This window comes from Vanacampus margaritifer, chromosome 4 (genome assembly GCF_051991255.1).
Source record: "Vanacampus margaritifer isolate UIUO_Vmar chromosome 4, RoL_Vmar_1.0, whole genome shotgun sequence".
NCBI lineage: Eukaryota > Metazoa > Chordata > Actinopteri > Syngnathiformes > Syngnathidae > Vanacampus > Vanacampus margaritifer.
In genome coordinates, this window is record NC_135435.1 from 4,242,087 (window position 1) to 4,262,929 (window position 20,843).

General features: G+C 42.0%; 1 protein-coding gene across 5 annotated transcripts in view; it reads left to right on the top strand.

Annotated features, from left to right (window-relative positions):
- Positions 1-20,843, top strand: part of LOC144050774 (SH3 and multiple ankyrin repeat domains protein 2-like) — a 280,805-nt gene that overhangs the window by 112,151 nt on the left and 147,811 nt on the right. For all 5 annotated transcript variants that reach the window (XM_077564353.1, XM_077564354.1, XM_077564355.1 and 2 more), the window contains exon 10: positions 8,358-8,424. In XM_077564353.1, coding sequence (XP_077420479.1) covers positions 8,358-8,424 — 67 coding nt within the window. The remainder of the gene's footprint in view (positions 1-8,357; positions 8,425-20,843) is intronic.

Sequence of the window (20,843 nt, forward strand, 5' to 3'; positions counted from 1 at the left end):
GAGGGGAGTTGTAATTTCCTCAGCAACTTCTTGGGGGCACCACATTGACTTTGCTCTTTTGTAGGAGCAAAATAAACGATAAAAACCCTCCATCCATCCATCCATCCATCCATCCATCATCTACCGCTTATCCGAGGTCGGGTCGCAGGGGCAGCAGCTTTAGCAGGGAAGCCCAGACTTCTCTCTCCCCAGCCACTTCAGCTAGCTCCTTTGACGGTTATCCCAAGGTGTTCCCAGGCCAGCCGAGAGACATAGTCTCTCCAGCGTGTCCTGGGGCCTCCTGCCAGTGGGACATGCCCGGAACACCTCTCCAGGGAGGCGTCCAGGAGGCATCCGAACCAGATACCCGAGCCACCTCAACTGGTTCCTCTCAACGCGGAGAAGTAGCGGTTCAACTCTGAGTCTTGGATGACCGAGCTTCTCACCCTATCTCTAAGGGAAAGCCCAGATACCCTGCGGAGGAAAACTGCGGAAAAAAACTAATTTCGGCCGCTTGTATCCGGGATCTTGTTCTTCTTTCGGTCACGACCCATAGCTTGTGACCATAGGTGAGGGTATGAACGTAGATCGACCGGTAAATCGAGAGCTTTGTCTTTCGGCTCAGCTCCTTCTTTACCACAACGGACCAATACAGAGCTTGCATCACTGCAGACGCTGCACCGATCCACCTATCGATCTTCCGCTCCAACCTACCCTCACTCGTGAACAAGACCCCAAGATACTTGAACTCCTCCACTTAGGGCAGGGTCTCATCCCCGACCCGGAGAGGGCACGCCACTCTTTTCCGACTGAGGGCCATGGTCTCGGATTTGGAGGTACTGATTTTCATCCCAACCGCTTCACATTCGGCCGCGAACCGCTCCAGTGAGAGTTCGAGAGCACGGCTTGAAGAAGCCAACAGCACCACATCATCTTCAAAAAGCAGAGATGCAATGTTGAGGCCACCAAACCGAACGCCTCGGCTGCGCCTAGAAATTCTGTCCATAAAAGTTATGAACAGAGTCGGTGACAAAGGGCAACCTTGGCGGAGTCCAACCCTCACTGGAAATGAATTTGACTTACTGCCGGCAATGCAGACCAAACTCTGACATCGGTCTACAGGGACAGACTAGCCCGTATCAGGGGGCTTGGTACCCCGTACTCCCGAAACACCCCCCACAGGACTCCCCGAGGGACACGGTCAAATGCCTTCTCCAAAAAGCACATGTGGACTGGTTGGGCGAACTCCCATGCACCCTCAAGGACCCTGCCGAGGGTATAGAGCTGGTCCACTGTTCCACGGCCGGGACGAAAACCACATTGCTCCTCCTGAATCCGAGATTCGACTTCCCGACAGACCCTCCTCTCCAACACCCCTAAATATACCTTACCTGGGAGGCTGATGAGTGTGATCCCTCAATAGTTGGAACACAACCTCCAGTCCCCCTTCTTAAAAAGGGGGACCACCACCCCGGTCTGCCAATCCAGAGGCACTGTCCCCGATGTCTATGCGATATTGTATAGGCGTGTCAACCACGAAAGCCCCACAACATCCAGAGCCCTTAGGAACTCCGGGCGGATCTCATCCACCCCCGGGGCCCTGCCACAGAGGAGCTTTCCAACCACCTCAGTGACATCGACCCAGAGATAGGGGAGCCCACCTCACAGTCCCCTGCTTCCTCAAAGGAAGGTGTGTCGATGGAATTGATGAGGTCTTCGAAGTATTCTCCCCACCGATTCACTACATACCGAGTCAAGGTCAGCAGCACCCCATCTCCACTATACACAGTGTTAATGGCGCACTGCTTTCCTCTCCTGAGACGTAGGATGGTGGACCAGAATTTCTTCGAAGCCGTCCGGAAGTCGTTTTCCATGGCCTCAACGAACTCCTCCCATGTCCGAGTTTTTGCCACAGCGACCGCCGAAGCCGCATTCCGCTTGGCCAGCCGGTACCTGTCAGCAGCCTCCGGAGTCCCACAGGCCAAAAAAGCCCAATAGGACTCCTTCTTCAGCTTGACGGCATCCCTTACACCAGCGGGTCCGAGGATTGCCGCCATGACAGGCACCAACCACCTTACGACCACAGCTCCGATCGGCCACCTCAACAATGGAAGCACGGAACATGGTCCACTCGGACTCAATGTCCCTCGCTTCCCTCAGGATAAGGGAGAAGTTCTGCCGGAGGTGGGTGTTGAAACTCTTTCTGACAGGGGATTCTGCCAGACGTTTCTAGCAGACCCTCACAATACGTTTGGGTCTGCCCGGTCGGACCAGCATCTTACCCCCGCCAGCTCCTCCCCTCTCTTAACCCGAGTGTCCAACACATACGACCACAAATCCGATGACACAACTACAAAGTCGATTATCGAACTGCGGCCTAGGGTGTCCTGGGGCCTAGTGCACATATGATTTCCCTTGTGTTTGAACATGGTGTTCGTTATGGTCAGTCCGTGGCGAGCACAGAAGTCCAATAACAAAACACCGCTCAGCTTCTGATCGGGGGGGCCGTTCCTCCCAATCACGCCCTTCCAGGTCTCACTGTCATTACCCACGTGAGCGTTGAAGTCCCCCAGCAGAACGAGGGAGTCCCCAGGGGGAGCGCTCTCCAGCACACCCTCCAAGGACTCCAGAAAGGGTGGGTACTCTGAGCTGCTGTTTGGTGAATAAGCACAAACAACAGTCAGGACCCGTCCCCCCACCCGAAGGCGGATGGAGGCTACTCTCTCATTCACCGCGGTAAACCCCAACGTACGGGCGCCTAGCCAGGGGGCAATGAGTATGCCCACACATGCTCTGCCCCTCTCACCGTGGGCAAATCCAGAGTGGAAGAGAGACCAGCCTCTCTCGAGAGGAATGGTACCTGAACCCAAGCTGTGTGTGGAGGCGAGTCCGACTATATGTAGTCGGAACTTCTCAGTCTTGCACACCAGCTCGGGCTCCTTGCCGGCCAGAGAGGTGACATTCCATGTCTCCAGAGCTAGATTCAGTAGCCGAGGGTCGGACCGCCTTTGGCTGCCACCCAACTCACAGCGCACCCGACCCCTTTGGCCCCTCCCACCGGTGCTGAGCCCGTGGGAAGGTGGACCCACGTTGCCTTTTCGGGTTGTGGCCGGCCGGGCCCCATGGGTATAGGCCCAGCCACCAGACGTTCATCTTTGAGCCCCACCTCCAGGCCTGACTGCAGAGGGGGGCCCCAGTGACCCGCGTCCGGGCAAGGGAAACCAAGATCCAAAGTTTGCTTTCATCATTGGGGTCTTTTGAGCCATGCTTTGTCTGGTCCCTCACCTAGGACCTGTTTGTCATGGGTGACCCTACCAGGGGCATGATGCCCCAGACAACATAGCTCTTAGGCTCATTGGGACATGCAAACCCCTCCACCACGATAAGGTGATGACTCACGGAGGGGATAAAAATCCTATTATCAAGTATTCATAATCTAAAGTTGCTACTTAAGTTATGTATGGAGTTCTTTGCTTTAATAAGAGAATTACTAATCCACTCAGTAAGCAAATGATTTGGCAGAAATGGAATTTCTAGATTCAATTAAATGTATTTAGTAAACACACACATATCAGTCACAGCCTAACCTATTAATGAAACGGAATAAAAAATGTGAAACAAAGATAAAAAGAAAACATGCAACCTAACTAACTAAGATTTAAAAAAAGGTAGATGAAAAGGGTAGATGTGGAATAGAGATGGAAGCATTTTGACCTGCCAATCCTTTTATATTTGAATCAAAGCGTCGCACCAGTGGTATGGTCAGATTACAATGAAGGCGCACTCACGGACTGGTTCAGGTGCACGGGAGAGAGAGGGACTCGGCGAGCGTCGATCCTCAGTTGAAGAAAACTCCGTTGGAGGCGATCTGGGCGGTCGGCGTACGCGCAGCTGGAATGCTGCACTGGAGTCTCTGGCTGATGGTGATGGGTGCACGACTGAGAGGCCACTGAAGGTCTCCGGTTGGTGGCGAAGTGCACGCACTGCGTGGAGGCCATGGCAGGTCCTTGGCTGGTACAAGTCCCGGTTGGTGGTGATGTGCTTGCGCGGTTGAGAGGCCGCAGTCAGTTGGTTTTGGCACTGTGGGGCATCTTGGGCGCACGGCTGGAGCAGAAATGGGTCGCTGGTGCGCAGCGGCTCGGTGCCTAACAGCCGTTGTGGAACCGGGTCGGCAGGGCGCTGCGTGATTCAGAGAGCGAAAGGTAGGTGGGTACGCTCTCGGCAGGAACAGACACGTGTGTTTTGGGACACACAATGTGGTTGCGAGCCCTTGCGTGATGCGTGCTTTGGGGCGTGCGCCGTGGCTCAAATCCAGGGCTCAAAGAAGGAAGCCACGTGGTCGCTCTCAGCGTGTTCGGCGAACACGTTTCTCGTGATGGTCAGAAGAAGTTCATGGGGCAAGAAGAGCGAAGAGGGAGAGGAGCGAAGAAGAGGGGGAAGTTCCTTCACGCGCTGGCTTTTAAACTGGTGTCCCAGGGGGTCGGAGTAGTAGTCCCACCTCTTCCGTGCGCTTGAAGCAGACTTAGTCGACTGAGACCAAGCTTTTGGGATAACATTTGATAATTTTTTATCAGAATTGACAAGCCAGATGCTTCATTTATCATTCTGAACACATTTCAAACATTACCACGATCATAAAGTTTTTTAATCTGCTAAATTTACTAATTGGCTAAATTTAGATGGCTGCAGAAGTTACGTACGTCATTCATTTGAAATAGACATACAGGTTGTGTACGAAGATAAATAACAGAATTCACTTGATGTCAGTCAAGTACATAGAGTCAGTTTATGTCCCGAATTATGTAGACTTCAGATTAATTAGGAGCGGCAGGATTCTTGAAGATAATACCGATAGTGACCGCTGGAGGGCACTGTTGTAGCGTATATCTTTCAAGGGCCGTTGTTTCCAAAAACATACGGCTGATTTCTGTAGATAGACCAGACCATAAAAGTGGTCTGGGGACTGATAAGCAGTCTTATCACTAGTCTGCTTGCTAAACAGGCTTTTAGATCTCGGTAGGCGCTGAGGTATGTGTTTCCTGTGGGTTGTAAAAATGAAATCTAGTACCTGCAGGAAGGAAATTCAAAGAGTTTTCCTTCTGGAACCGTCTCTGGTTGGTTTGAGAAAACACAAGGTTGAGGCTTGCACACACATTCCCCAGGGGGAAGTGTTTAAAAAGGCAAAATAAAATAAGTTGAGGGTGACGAACAATATTTGTTACACCACTGAGAATGAAAACACCACCTCTGGCCAGAAGTGATCATCAAGTGGACCACTGGCACCCTCCTATAGTTACTGGACTGTTTCTCATAGCTTGAGTGAAGTGTCTTTGAGCACACTATTCTGCATGGATGAATCCGGCCGGGTGTTTGGAAACCAAAAAACATGGATGAACAGCCCAGTCAAGTTGCTCCCCTTTGCCTTCAGCTCTGAGAACTAGTGCTACTAGATAGGACTTGACTACGGATGATCGGCAAAAAAGAAACTGACTACAAGTGGTGAATTGAGAACCACCCCTCAGACAACAAACCTAGGCAGGTGTGGCTGATCGTCATTTGAAGAAGGATACATAGTTTTGTAGTAGCTAAAGAGATGGGCACATGCTTGGCCACTTTGAGGTCCCAACCCGGCAGTCTGCATTCACACTACCATAGGCCCAGCCAGCTTCCAAACCAAAAACACACCAAATTGTTTTTAATCCAACATTGAGTAGCCATGACTTGATTGTGGCTACACATGACGGTTAGAACCTTGCAATAGTGATTCTCCATGTCATAGTTAGAATTAATGGGAACCCTCCCGCATGTTATTTGCCATAATTTACTAATAAAATAATTTCTTACTCCTCGTTAGTACTCTTGATTGGTGAGCCTTACTGCTCCCACCCTCCCAGGTTTAGCAGACTCATTTCCGGTGTTCACGTCAGCTGCAAGTGCCCAACTATAATCTTGCTTCTCCTTCCCTCCCCCAACACTGTATTTATTTCTGTTATACACAATCATATGTCTCCATAGCAACCAGAGGGGGACAGGAAAAGAATCAATGTGAGGGCAGTGAAATGGTGTTGGCAGTAGCAATGGTGATAGTGGGTGGTGAGATGATAATGAAGAATACATTGAATACATCTTTCCAGTTGCATTTGTGAGTGATTTTTTTTTAATTTGTTTTTTCTTGCGTCATCATTTAAAATGGCACTAGAAATAATTTAAAGCTTTAAAGATGTATTGTGCCATTTTGCTCATAAATCAATCGTTTTAAGTAATATGGATTTATTTATTTATTTATTTTAATTACAGTGCCCTTATCACCCTTTCTAATGATGCCCTGTTGAAAGCAGCTTGTTTTGGCGTGCTGCCTTGCCTTACACAAAATTAAAATGAGCCACTGCTCACCTTAAAACCAAGTCACCAAATTACACTACAATTAGTGTGTCACTCTTTCAATCTACTGTATATGCATTGAACACATGCAGCAGGCACATAACTAAACACATCTACAGATATGTCTTATCACATAGCTGAAAAAAAAGTATGTTGTTATACACTGCATTTTATATAACTACATATTAGTTTTTTATCATATAATACAATTTCGGAACATCTGACTGATCTAAGAACCGGCTTAGAGTAGTAAAAAAAATCAACAATTTTTCTGTTTGTCTGGGTCATTTCAGCACACTTGCCAATTGGTCTCTCCCAAAGCAGTTTTATAGGCGTATCCCAAGTTTTAAACACAATGTTACACTCATTGATCAGGCAATGACCAATCACAGCTCACCTGTTTTCTGAAGCTGCGCTGTGATTGGTTGTTGAGACCTGAGCAGCATTGATGTCATCTTCAGTTGACAACAAGTGGCAAAATGGCCGCCGCCTGAGATGGATAAAAACGGCTGGATTTTACTGCTTAATTTATAATCCACTAACACAATATTACCAGAATACCATATTTAGACTAATGGGGTTGCATAGAACACATTATTGTAAAAGAAAAAAAAATGGGGGTAGACTTTCCATTTAAAATTGTCCAAATCCTCTGATTTCAGCCTCTCAACTTAATGAAAGCAGACAGATTTGGTGGTTATAAAATAGAACTATAATGCCAAATGAATGTACCCGATTATTTGAATAATCGATGGAATAATCAATGGTGTAATTGACACTAAAAATTTTTGCTAGAGACAGCCCTAGTCTCTGTCAGAGATAGGGTGAGAAGTGCGGTCATCCAGGACTCGTTATCAGGCATTGACCAATCCAGTGAGCTATTGTCGGTGTTGAAAGTGTCACAACACTTGACTGTTGCTTCAAACATCACAAACCTGAAGTCATCTACGACGTCAAATTTAAGATGACAAGTTCAGCTATCACGGTTGTCATTTGGTCCCAATAGGTTACTGGCACTGCATCCCATCCTCTGCCTGTGTACGGTGGTCAAAGATTTTGTCACACATGCCCATACAATGTGAAAATGGAAGATACATATTGTTAGCTTGCAATGTGGTCAACATTCACATTGAAAGACATGACATGACCCTTTCCTGTCACCTCCAAGGGAGGCGTTTCATTTTCTACATAGGGACTTGAGATACTTGCTCAATGGACTGCTATTTAAGTTTAATGTAAGCCTTTGTATTCATAATTAGAGCCATACATTGCATTAAAAAACTAATCGGGGGAAAAAAAGTTCCGTACCTATGTGCAGTGTAATCAAAAGAGACCCCCAAGTGCTGGGTCTGAGAAATTCAGTGTTTAGAAGAAGGTCAACTGTGTAGGAAGGGGGCAGAGTACCGCAGCTTTACAACACACTTGCTCTCCATTGCTCTCTTCTTCCTCGTATTTATTTATTCTGCAGAATTCAGAGCAGGCATGCTTATATAATGCTGCCGGGTTTCCCTTGAGTCCATGTGTGTGTGTGTGTGTGTGTGTGTGTGTGTGTGTGTGTGTGTGTGTGTGTGTGTGTGTGTGTGTGTGAGACAGATTATTAGATTCCTCGGTACAGATGGTTAAAACCACAAGATTAGAAGTCAGAGGAATCCCTGACTAGTTCATTAAAGGCGGGGGAAGAATAATTTCATTTTATTGCATTCAATTTGAGTGATCGGCATCCTGAAAGAGATTAGGTCAAATATATACAGCTCCCTCATTTCTGCTTAAATCTTTTTTTTCTTTTAGATAGCTTAGTATTGTTCATTTGGTAATCTTACCGATTCAACATGTCATCATCATTGCCCTCTCTTTTTTTTTTCTGTTTCTACTTAAATCCGTTGACACATGAATAATACGCACCTGCTTGTGAAAACTAATACAGCTTTCCCAATATTGTTTAGCTGAAAATTGATTTCAGAGCATTCTTATTCGAGCTTCTTGATTTCTCTCTTCAGGTTGCGATTATTGCTGGGAACTTCGATCTTGCTGAATTTATCAAGAACCACAAAGAGACTGATATAGGTGAGTAATAAGACGATATAGTGCGGGCCTGGTTCCATTCTCCTTCCATCCCTCATCTTTTCTTTCTCAGACACCAGTGCATATTTCTGAATCGCTGCAGGATACATTACAAATCCTCCATGCCACGATTTTTTTAAACGACCTTCCAGTATAATCTCCACTATGTGATTAGGAGTAGCAAGAGGATGAAATTTTATGTTTACACCAGCTCAATCTCTGTCCGATTAGGCTGAGAGAAAAGACCAATGCTTTAGATGCCTTGATGGCCAGGAGTGGCCGTCATGTGGGATTTCCATTGCTTGCTTTCCTCAGGTTTTACTGTTAGGGTTAGGGTTAGGGTTACCCAAACCCAAATGGGGAAATTAGATTAAAAGATTCTTATATTTATTGATTGGAATGTGTGTGTGTGTGTGTGTGTGTGTGTGTGTGTGTGTGTGTGTGTGTGTGTGCGTGTGTGTGCGTGTGTGTGTGTGTGTGTGTGTGTGTGTGTGTGTGTGTGTGTGTGTGTGTGTGTGCATGCGTGTGGGGTGGGGGGTGTTGTTATACAACATGATGCTCAGTTTCGTGCGTGGTGTGTAGGATTTGGGATTAAGATGTCAGAGGTTTTTTCTGTGTTCGTGTGAGAGTTGATAAGGGATTTAAAACACTTGAAAATTTGATAGAATTTTTTAGGAATAGTGTGATTCTTGAGTGTGGAGTCCTTCATTCACTCCCAGCCATTTTCACTGAAGCAACCCCCTTCGCTCCTGGCTGTTTTACTGGATTTTGACTGATATTTCAAGTCTCACAGAATATTCTGTTTTATTGCTATAAAAAAATGGAACCTACCAAAAGAAAGATTAGAGTCTCTTCTTTCATCAAGAAAAAAAGAATTTAATCTCTTTACCTTTTGCAGCAATTAGCAATAGAATATAGCTAAGTTTCTTATTATTCACAAATCTGTTTAGAACTGTGGAAAAAAAACCAGCTTTTTGCATCATGGCCCTAGTTGATCTATTGTACTCTGCTGCCACCTGCTGGCCGTTTTTGTAATAACTATCATTGCTTCAACCTTTCTCTTCAGTTGAGAGGCTGCATCAAAGCCTTCTGTATGCTCTAGCATAAAAAAACGTTTTTTTTTAGACTTATAAATAAGTTTTTTATGGAGCATAGTAATACTGTACTGAAAATGCATCTTTGGGTGATACATGTAACGACAACACAACAACACAAACATGCACAAGTTGATCTGCATTATTAAAGTTAATGAATAAAACAAGGGATGTTTTTTTAGACCAATGCCAGTGAGAAGACTCAGCTTTTGATTAGTCGCGGATATCGATACCAAGTACCATTACCACTAGTACTTTTGATACATAAAATTTCCCAAAAGTAAACAATGACAGATCATTTCAAAGAAATACCTATATATCCCAATGTAGCATTTTTTCTTCTTCTTGAAACTGCATGAAATTAATGGCAATTTTCTATTCTTCTTATTTCAAATTTCTAGTTCCTTCTTCATAAAACGGCCACAAGAGACTGACCGATTTTGGTAACATGGAACATTCTAAACATTTTTTTGAAAAGCCCGAAACAAAAATTATTGCGACAGATCATCTATTAAGCCTTGCAATTTTGAAGCTTCTTAAGGGCTGAATTAGAGACTTTTTTTTCTCTAACTCCGTAATATTTATGTAAATCCTCCAATTCCCTTACTTTTTTTTTTTCTCTGGAGAGCTCAGTATTGTTCATTCGGTAATTTTACAGATTTAACATGTCATCATCATTGCTCTCCTTTTTTTTTTTATTTTATTTTTTTTCTATATATTTATATATTTTTTGTATTTTTATTTTTTTTTTGCATGTGGGTGAATATGTGTATGTGCGTGCGTGCGAGTGTGTGTGTGTATTCATTTGTTCAGCTAAAACCTATAAAAAAAAAAAAATCCCATACCGTTTCCCTAAACCGAACACTTCCAGCCATAGTTGTGAGGCCGTCAGGAAACCCGAGAAAGGACCAAAGAAAAGAAAGGAAAGTGAAATCCAGCACCCACCAGGCCACCAACCAGAGTCCTTCACCAACCCCAGAGACATCTAAATTTCAACAAATCAGGGAGACCTCAAGAGACCAAAGGAGAGACTGAGGAAAGGAAGGACAGACGAAGCGGAGTGAGATCCACAGACACCAGCCTCCACCGATTCAATGACCTGAGGAAGATTGTGTCTGAGTTTCGATAGACTCTGGTGTGGTGGATCTGGCGTGCATGAAAATCTCCACCAAAGAGGGGAGCCGTCGACCCCCGCCAGGACAGAGCAAGCGCAACACCTCAGGGCACCCCAGGCCGCGGCAGCGCCAAAGGACGAACCCCGGGCCCCGCAGCGGCCACCGGCTGGAGAGCAAACCCAGGAGCAGGAGCGCCCCCCACCCCAACGCGGCAGGACGGGGCGCTGCAGGCCCGCCAGGAACCCCACCGGCCCACAGCCCCCGCTCCCCCCACGACCCCCCGGCCCCCCATCCACCACCGCCATCCACCCCAACCCAGCCCCAGCCGCCCCCAGGCCCCCAAACCCCCAGACACCCTCCCACCCCCAGCACCCCCCCCCCCAACCCAGCCACCCCCACCACCCCCCAAACAAGGGCGACTGGCGAACTCTACCCCTAAACCTTGAATGTGACCCCACCCAGTGTATATACAAGTGTGTGTGTGTGGTGCATTAAAATTGGGAGCAAGTGAACCGGAGCAGAGGGAAATGATATCCCCATGCTCCGATCCACCCGCCTCCCAGGCATGTCAGTGAGTGTATGTGGTGCATTAAAAAAAAAAAAAAAATGTGGGGGAGGGGGTGACATGGACAGGGGACCGCAGCACTGCTCTATACTGCGGTCTGCCCCAACCAATGCCCCCCCCCCCCCCACCGCCCCCTACACACACAGTTGTGTGGTGCATTAAAATTGGAGGGGAGTTGTAGGGCGAAGACGGTGTTTCCACCCTACCCTAGACGTAGACCATGTTTCTATAAATTTCTATAAATTTTTATATTTGTTTTTTATTTGAGGCAGATATTTTTTCCATTAAAATTTTGATTTATGAGGAGGTTAGACCATTGGTCGATATTCAGTTTGTTTATTTTTCCAGTTAACAAGAATTGTTATTTTTTTGCGATATTAAGGGCTACATTGAAATTGTTTATGTGGTAAGTCAGTTGTTGTTAGTTCGCCTAGCAAACACAAGTTTGGAGATAAAGGTATCCTACAGTCCAAGATAGCGGAAAGTTTTTCTAAGATTTTAGTCCAGAAATACGTAACCGGAGTACATAACCATAAAGCATGAAAATAAGTGTCTGTAGTGTTTTGTAAACACTGGAGACAAATGTCGGAGTCTGAGAGTCCCATTTTCTTCATCATATATTGAGTAATGTATTCTATGAATAATTTTATGTTGGATAAGTTGTAAATTTGTGTGTTTTGTCATTTTAAATGCGTTTTCACAAACTTGAATCCAAAAGTCAGATTCCGGAGCTATAGACAAGTCTGTCTCCCGTTTTGAGATGGGTAAAGACATTTTATCAGTATATGAAAGTAACTTATATATTTTTGAAAGTTTTTTGTTGTTGTCGGAGAAAGCTTGGTAATATCTTTAGCTAAAACAGGCGGTTGGAGCGTACCCTGAAGTGTTGGAATTTGTTTCTTTATCATATTTTTAACTTGTAGATAATGTAAAGAATTTCCTTTTTTTATTTTATATTTTTGGAGCAAGGATGTATATGATATAAACATATTATCTGAGAAGAGATGGTGAAGATGTGTTCTGCTCCCACACACCTAAATAAAACGATTGCTTGTTAAGTTGAAAGTCGGGGTTATGCCATAGGGGAGAAAGCCCACAGGGCTCCACTTGGGCTTTTGTAATTTCTAGTGCCTTCCACCAGGCAGTCAGGGTGGCGGAAATCATTGGGTTTTTAAAACAATTATGTCGTTTAATCGATGTTGTAATGAAGAGTAAATCTAGAAGTCTGAGGTTATTACAATCCTTCTGTTCTAGTTCCAGCCAACAGTTAGTATCTCTGTTGGGTTGTGCCCATAGAATGATATATTGTAGCTGGTTAGCTATATAGTAGTACATAAAGTTTGGTGCCTCTAGACCACCTTTGGATTTACTTTTCTGAAGAGTAGATAGACTAATCTTTGCTTTTTTTTTATTTCAGTAAAATTTTGTAGCGGCTGAGTCCAACAACTGGAACCAGTTAGCCGTAGGTTTAAATGGAATCATTGAGAAAAAATAGTTTATTTTGGGTAAAACTTTCATTTTAATGGTGGCTATTCGTCCTATTAGAGAAATAGGAAGATTATTCCAGCGCTCCAAGTCACTATAAATGTTATCCAGAAGTGGAGAAAAGTTTAAATGAATTAAATCAGTTAATTTAGGTGAGATTTTTATGCCTAAGTATTTTAAATTACCTATAGGAAATGAGTAGTGTGGGTCCTGGCTTGCAGGGTTCCATGAATTTTCTGTAATAGGTAGAAGTGTTGATTTTGTCCAGTTAATAGAATAATCTGATAACTGTGAGAATTTAGTTATTAAGTTAAATACTTCCCCTAACGAAATCGCCGGGTTTTCTAAATAAAGTAAAATATCATCGGCATATAGATAAATTTTATGTTCTGTTACCCCAGAGTGAATTCCTTGAATCCTTCTTTCCTGGCGTATGGCTAATGCAAGTGGCTCAATAAATATTGCAAATAATAAAGGGGACAGTGGGCATCCCTGTCTTGTGCCTCTCTATAGAGTAAAACTCTGATATATAATCCCATTAGTAGTAACTGTAGCTTTAGGAGAATCATATAATACTGACACCCAGTGGATAAATGATTTCCCAAAGCCACATTTATTTAAAACACTAAAGAGGAAGGACCAGTTAACTTTGTCGAAAGCTTTTTCTGCATCCAATGATATAATAACTGCCTTTTTATCATGCTAATAAGGTTAAAGAGCCTCCTAATATTATTAGTAGCGTGACGATCTTTAATAAAGCCTGTTTGGTCGCTATGAACGATTGTCGAGATTACTGTTTCTAGTCTAGATGTGAAAGCCTTAGTGATAATTTTAATATCAGTGTTAATTAGTGAAATCGGACGGTAACTTGATGGAAGGGTGGGGTCTTTTTCTGGCTTTAATAAAAGTTTAATTGCTGCTGTATTCATGTGTGGGCGTATGTAACCATTAGTTTTGATTTCTGTTACTACTCTTTAGAATAGTGGAGCTATTCCCTTACTTCAACCTTACTTAGGCCGAAACTTAATACGTTACCATTTGGCAATTTTCATGTTTTTTCAAAACTCTATCATTTCGGTCAGTCAATGTGGGTGCCATTTTTACGAATTATTGATCCAAACTGGAAAAAGAAGGAAAAGAAGAAGAAGAAGATTGATCCAAATTGTTGAAAATTGCATGCTCTTTAATGACGCAATGTTAACAGTTGAACAAACTTTTTTGCGGTCTCCTGAAAAGTGACGATTTTGGATGTGGCAGTCGCAGGGGTGTGCAAAGGGCGGAGCTGATGGGGTGGGGGCCCACAAATGTACTGAGGGGGGCGTCTACATATATTGAAAGTTTATCAGCGTTTTGGGAAGAATGTGGGGGTTTGTATAAATAAATAAATACCCCACGCCAAGAGTATGTGGCCCATGGGCTGCCAATTGAGCATCCCTGTGTTACAGTTAACACACAATTTAACACCCATTCTATGGGATTTAAGTAACTCAGATCCTGAGTGTTTAAACAAGTGCAATGCCAAAAGCGAACAAACTTTAGCTCAAGCTGCGCTTATCCTTATTTTATGTTTTGAACCCAATGAGGCTCTATAATGCAGTACATGCTGTACTGTATCAGAGTTGGCCATAGTATTTGCATGGTTAATGTGTAACATTACAAACATTTCACACTCACAAATATATGTTAGGGATGCACCGAAATAAAAACGTTTAGCTGAAACCTAAAATAAAAAAATGAGAAATGCCTGGCCAAAAACACAAAAAGACATTGTTCCAATTTTTAGTATTTTAGCATTTTTATTATTATTTTTACATTTTTTGCTACAACTATATACTTACCTAACTAAAGTCAAGGTAAATGCGTAAGGTAAAAAATAAATAATAAATAAATTAAATAGATAGGTGGGAAGTCGGATTTGTCTCACTCGGATTGTCCCAGTTTTGACCTCAAAGCCTTTGAGGCAATTGTAAACAACAAAGATGGCCGATTCTGATCAACTGTTTGTTGTTCAAGTTAACGCAGTCATTCCAAATCACCTTGTGTTCTGTGAACGTATGTCAAATTAAAGTAACACCAAATGAAGATAAATATCTGTTTCAAATTACGTTTTGTCATTTGCGGTCTGTCTCTCCATAGTGTTGACGAGTGATGTCAGATTGAAGCCAGTCTTTGAAGTCCGACTTCCCACTTTCCTAGAATGTAGCATACTTTCTTCGCACATTGCCTCGCAGCAGCCAATTTGCTTCAGAAACCGACTACGTCACACTCAATAAAATGGAACCTTTTTATATTATACCGACATTACAGCTTTGATAAATGTAATTACCACAACGTTGGCGTTGGACTTGACTGTATATATTCTATATATTCTATATTTATATACCAGCATTGATTTGCATAACCTTCAGGTTTATTTAACATTGTGTAGTAGTTTTATCCAACATTACTAGTGAAATACACAAATCTTTATATGGATTGTGGTTCAGCCCAGTTTGCGAGGGTGTTAGAGCACAGAGTGAGCTTGGGGATTACAAGGGCCTCAGAGAAAATGAGAAAAGATGAAAAAGCAAATAAATAAATATATTAAAGAAAGAGAAAAAGATGAGTTTGAGTGGGAAATGAATGAAAAGAGAGACAAAAATGTAATCTAATCTAAAAACTTAATCCTGCAAATGTCGCTCTCATGGACACCATTCACTAGTGGGCAGAATCAGACAGCACTGACCTGACCAACTTCTACTGTAAATGGAACATAGTGCAGGATTACCTTCAAACACAACCAAAATGCAACCTCCCTCTCTCTTCATATCAGGCAAATGTTTGAATTTTAGTGAAGGTGTTCGTTCAGTCTGTGTATTCTTGTGCTTGGACATCTTTGCTTTGTCTTCACTGATGTGTCAATGTTGCATGTTGAGATGGGACAATTTTACTCCTGGATCTTCCACTGGCCACCATGGGCTCAGCCTGTTGCAGAGGTGGGTGCCCCGTGTTTTCTACTCATGTGTGTGTTATTCTCATAGGTGCGTGCGTGGGCAATGTGTAGGCTACGCCACACGCAGGGGCCGTGCGGACCTCGTAGACACGTCAAGCAAAAACCAAGTTAACACCACTATGCCCCTAAAAAAGTCTGTTGACAAAATTAACCATTCCACCCACAGGTCTGTCCAGTGACGGGATTAATTTTAGCTAACATTCTTTTGTTGTGGAAACAAGGCAATTAATGGCTCACAGTGTGGGTGGTGTTGGGGGGGGGTTACAACAATTCATTTGGAGGTAACTTGTATTGCTTTATCACTTTGCCTTTAAATGAATCATGAGTTGCCACTAAGTAACTTAGATGAAATCATCAACACAGTGTTTTCTTCTCCTTTTGATATTTATTGATAAGATGATTAAAAGAATCAAATATTTTTCACACAAAATTCACAAAATAAAAAGCACCCCAAAAAAATGATCCTATAAAATAGTACAAAATAAAAAATGCACTGTAAATGAAAAATCAAAGTATTGTTCGCAGTTCACTGTGGTGTCATGCACTGACATTCCATCAACTAGAGAGTAAATTCCTTTGCTCGCTGGCTCAAGTAACAAACATGTTTCCACGATGTGAGCTCGTGTTTTTTTGCATTTTCCATGTCGGCGGGCAATGTTCAAAATGTACCCGCCGACAAAGCATAAACTGCCCCAGCTGTCGGTGGTTAACTGGGCTTCTCTGAAAAAGGACAAAACGTGGGCCTGGTGGCTGAAGTCTTTATTTATTTTTTTTATTTACTTTTTCAAACATTTATTGTCTACCGGGCAAAGAATGCTAACCACCCGCCCGTGTCTTTCCAACTGTAAGCATTGATGTCTGTGACTGACTGACGGACTGACTGACAAATGTGCACTGAAGCCAATGAATCTGGTGCGTACATGACTATTTTCAGGATGTATGTGCACCTACGCACTACTTATGTGTACCCATGTTTATATAATACTGTTGATGGAACCTAAGACCGCTTACAGAGTGGACAGACACAACAAAATAAGGATACGAAACATCAACAGCTTTTTGAAAGAGGTGAGCTTTGTTCCCTGTGGATATATAAAAAAAATAATAATTGTAGGATTTTTTTTTACATATTTATTTTTATTTTCGAGATAAAATATTATTTAAATGAATGATTTAAATTAAAAAAAGAATAATTAAACATTCCAAAAATATATGAGTCAAAATTTTTAAGTTGTCAGAAAAAGAGACAAAAGGTGGAGGAAAAAGTTTTAAAAAATACCTAAAATGTCCAAAAAGTGACCATAAAATGTTCAAAAAGGAAGAGGAAAAGTAGAAAATTACCATAAAATGTCCATGAAATTGCCAAAACCGGCAGAGAATTGAATTTTTAAAAGGCAGAAAAGAATCAAATTAAAATTAATTAGTAACCATACAACGTCCCAAAACAAAAAAAGAAAGGCAGAAAATTGACATAGAATGTCTTTGGAATTGTAAAAAAAAAAGGCGGATTTTTTTTTTATAAAATAAAAATAGGCCAAGGAGGCAGAAAATTATTACAATTAAAATTGCCCAAAATGTCAAAAATTTGATGCATCAGACAAATCAAAAATGTATAAAAAACGAAGTCTGAAAAATGACCCCCAAAAAATGGAAGACGAAGGATAGAAGAAAATTTATCTCTTGGATGCTGCATATTTTTGTGTTGTGGGGCAGCTCAAATTAGCTCTTGGATCCTCAATACATTAGATTTACACTAACACTGTTCCGATCATCACAATGTTCAAATGTTTTGCGGCTCCAGACAGATTTTTGGTGATTTATTTGGCCTAAATGGCAGCCTTTTGACAGTAAAGGTTGCTGACCCATGTTCTTGAGGGTGGGCGGCTGCCATCCTGAAGGCTCTGGCCCCAGAAAGTCCACAGACAAGAGCATGGGGTAGAGGGGACCAGAGTTGGAAGACCTTAGGTTTCTTAACCCCTCTGATAGGTACTGGGGGCCATGGAGAGATTCCTTGATGGAAATTGGAGTTGGCGTTGAGTAAGTGGGTTACGACATTTCCCTGCAAATTTGATTGTCACTACGAGGTGGATTAGTGGATCCATGCCTTGACTAGAGGTTCCCTGCAGATCAGCCATGATTTTATTTCTCTTTGGGTTTATTTCTGTGAATTTGCCCTATTTTAGGTGGAAAATAAATCAATTAGTGTATGTGCTAATAAGAATCAGAAATTTTCTCTAGGACTAATAAAATAATTGGGTGCAGATATAATGAGCAGTTGTGTATGTGTACAGTACATGCAGTATATTGTTCTGCATGTATCTATAGAAGTGAGCCTTTCCTTTTCAACTGTTTCAGTTTTTTTTCACATTCAAATTTTTTCACATTCAAATTTTTTCACATTCAGATTTTAAACAGAGATCCATTGTATGATTAAAAAATATTCCTTTTGTATTGATTGTAAATCTGGTTCCATTACAACGATCAACTCAAAATCTATAACCCAGTTCACAATAATTTATCTACGACGGCTTATTAAGGCCACGTATAAATATATATATATTTTAGAGGGTGGGGGCAATATTCTGAGAAAAAAACTTTTTTTATTTTTTTTATTTGCAACTTTATAAAGCGGCAAATTTGCGACTTTATAGAGTGGCAAATTTGCCACTTTATAAAGTGGCAAATTTGCGTCTTTATAAACATCTTTATAAAGTGGCAGATTTGCGAGACAAAAACTCAGAAACTTACGAGAAATACATGTAGCGTACTACTCGGATGTTTGTGCCAATACTTTTTGGTCGGGTTTTCAAATAAGGAGATAGTAATGGCTTTAACTATATCATATTAAGCATTCGCACTTTGAAGCATTGGGTACTGCCACCGACAAAGACGCCTCACTTTGCGAAGGTCCACACCCTGAGGATTAAGCATTTGTTAAAATAATTATTTACTTGTACATTTATGTTTCCAGAATTATTATTTACACATTCATACATTTTGGTATTTTTTTTGTACAAGTAGCTAAGTTGATGTGTCGAATCTGCTGCTCTGCGTCATTCACTTGCATTTACCTAAAGTATGCTAACTTCTGATTGGTTAGTGTTAGTCAGCTGATAGGGGATCAGGAAGTTGTGTCGCTCTAGCTGCTGTGTATGACGAGTAAAGTTAAAATTAATTAATGAATCCATCTCCATCCTACCTTTTCATTTTATAAACAGTGGCTGTGTATGTCCTCCCTTGTCCCCTAACACCTCACTACATAGTGGCCTAATATGTAGTGCCCTCATTCTGTTTGGGGATTTCGGACAGCCAGCTCACTACTTTCTCCTCGTCGCATATCACGTGACCAACCATAACTGTTACGACGCACCGGTGAATAAATCTTTGACTATTTATTGTGAATGGAAATGTTTTAAAACGGTACTTTGTTTCCTTTGTTGTACATATTTTCAACTAAAACAAATTAATTATTTCCGTAGTATATATTTAATGCATCTCTTTGATTCTCACGCTTGCGCTGTCGCTCTCGCCATGTTTTTTTTTCATACTCGCAATGCATTGTGGTCTATATGAACCCGGCTGAGTGAACATCGATGTTCACTACTTTTCAGAGTGCATTGTGGGTAATTTTGAGTGCCCAACATTTTCGTTCCCTGGACATTCGGACGCCACTACGAAATGGCGTGACCCCTAAGTAGGGCACTATATAGGGAGTAGGGTGCACATTCGATGTCCCATTAACCACCAACGAATCCTCACATTAGACTATTGGTATACGCGTATTTGTCGTAAGTTTCTGAGTTTTTTTCTCGCAAATCTGCCACTTTATAAAATAGCAAATTTGCAACTTTAGAAACTTACAAATTTGCCACTTTATAAACTTGCAAATTTGCCACTTCATAAAGTCGCAATTTACAAGTTTTTTGTTAGTATATATTTAGACGTGGCCCTAATACGCCGTCGTATTTATCACATAACATGTCTAAGAGCTTCACACACAAAAAAAACTTTCAAAATAAAATACATCATACTCACCAGAAATGCACATTTATTGACAAACTCCATTCTTCTTTGCTACGAATGTTGTCCGACTAATCGTCACAATGTCCAGGTTTTTTCTTTTTTTTTGAAAAGTCTGCCTTGAAAATGAATTTTCAGTCATATACAGTTCCTTGTCCTCTCCCGGCTTCATGTGCTGTAATGAAATACCACTAGAATAGCTCTAATAATAAATAAATAATTAGAGGACAAAAAAATGCTGAGGCCTTCGAGCTGGTTTGTTTTCTTTGTATTCAACTTGCAATACGATTGGTTCAGACTCTTAAAAAAAAATCTATTGTGTTGTTTCAATTGTACGTGGCCTGCAATTTTGAGTCTGAAGGTGTTGGGAAGTTTAACACTGAAACAGCAACACATGGAAGATGAAATCTGATTGGACAAAAAACACACACACAAATGACTGCAAGATGTGCAACCAAGACACATGCTATGAAATGAAGACAGAAGAAATTGTTGTTGGAAACAAGTTTATACAACAGTTTACAGATTTATGGACTGTTAACGATACTTAACCACACAATAGCTACAGTATAAGATGCACATGCACACAGGGGGAATGATTTAATCCATGAAAATAAAGGCATATAAATTTAGACTTACCATATAATGGAAATACATTTAAACTATTTTTCAATCAATTTTAAATAGTCCCTGGTTGTCTTAATAACATGTCTGGGACAAGGATCAAGAAATACAATACACTTGAGCAATTTTCAAGCCTTCCATAACTTTGGGTGCTGGTCACCCCAACCCCTCTTCTGCTGGGGCAATGCCTAGTACATCTGCTGTTTACCATGATGGCCAGGGCCCAGCTAAAGGGTTAAGACAAGGCAAGCAACTTCAACTTGCGGAGGTGGAGCTTAGAGTATGAAAAAAGAGTGCCCGTTTAGACAATTGAATCAGTTTATCTTGTGGAAGGACACCCCATACTTCATAACACTTGTCGGTGTGTATGTAGATCCATGTTGGTGCACATAGCAAACACGTCACCATATACAAAACTCATCTTTAATTTACTGTAGTTGTTGTACTGTCACACTTGATGGGTAAACAAGCATTCCAGAGATCTGTCTTTTTATATAAACAATTTAAAATGTTTACATGCCCCTTTC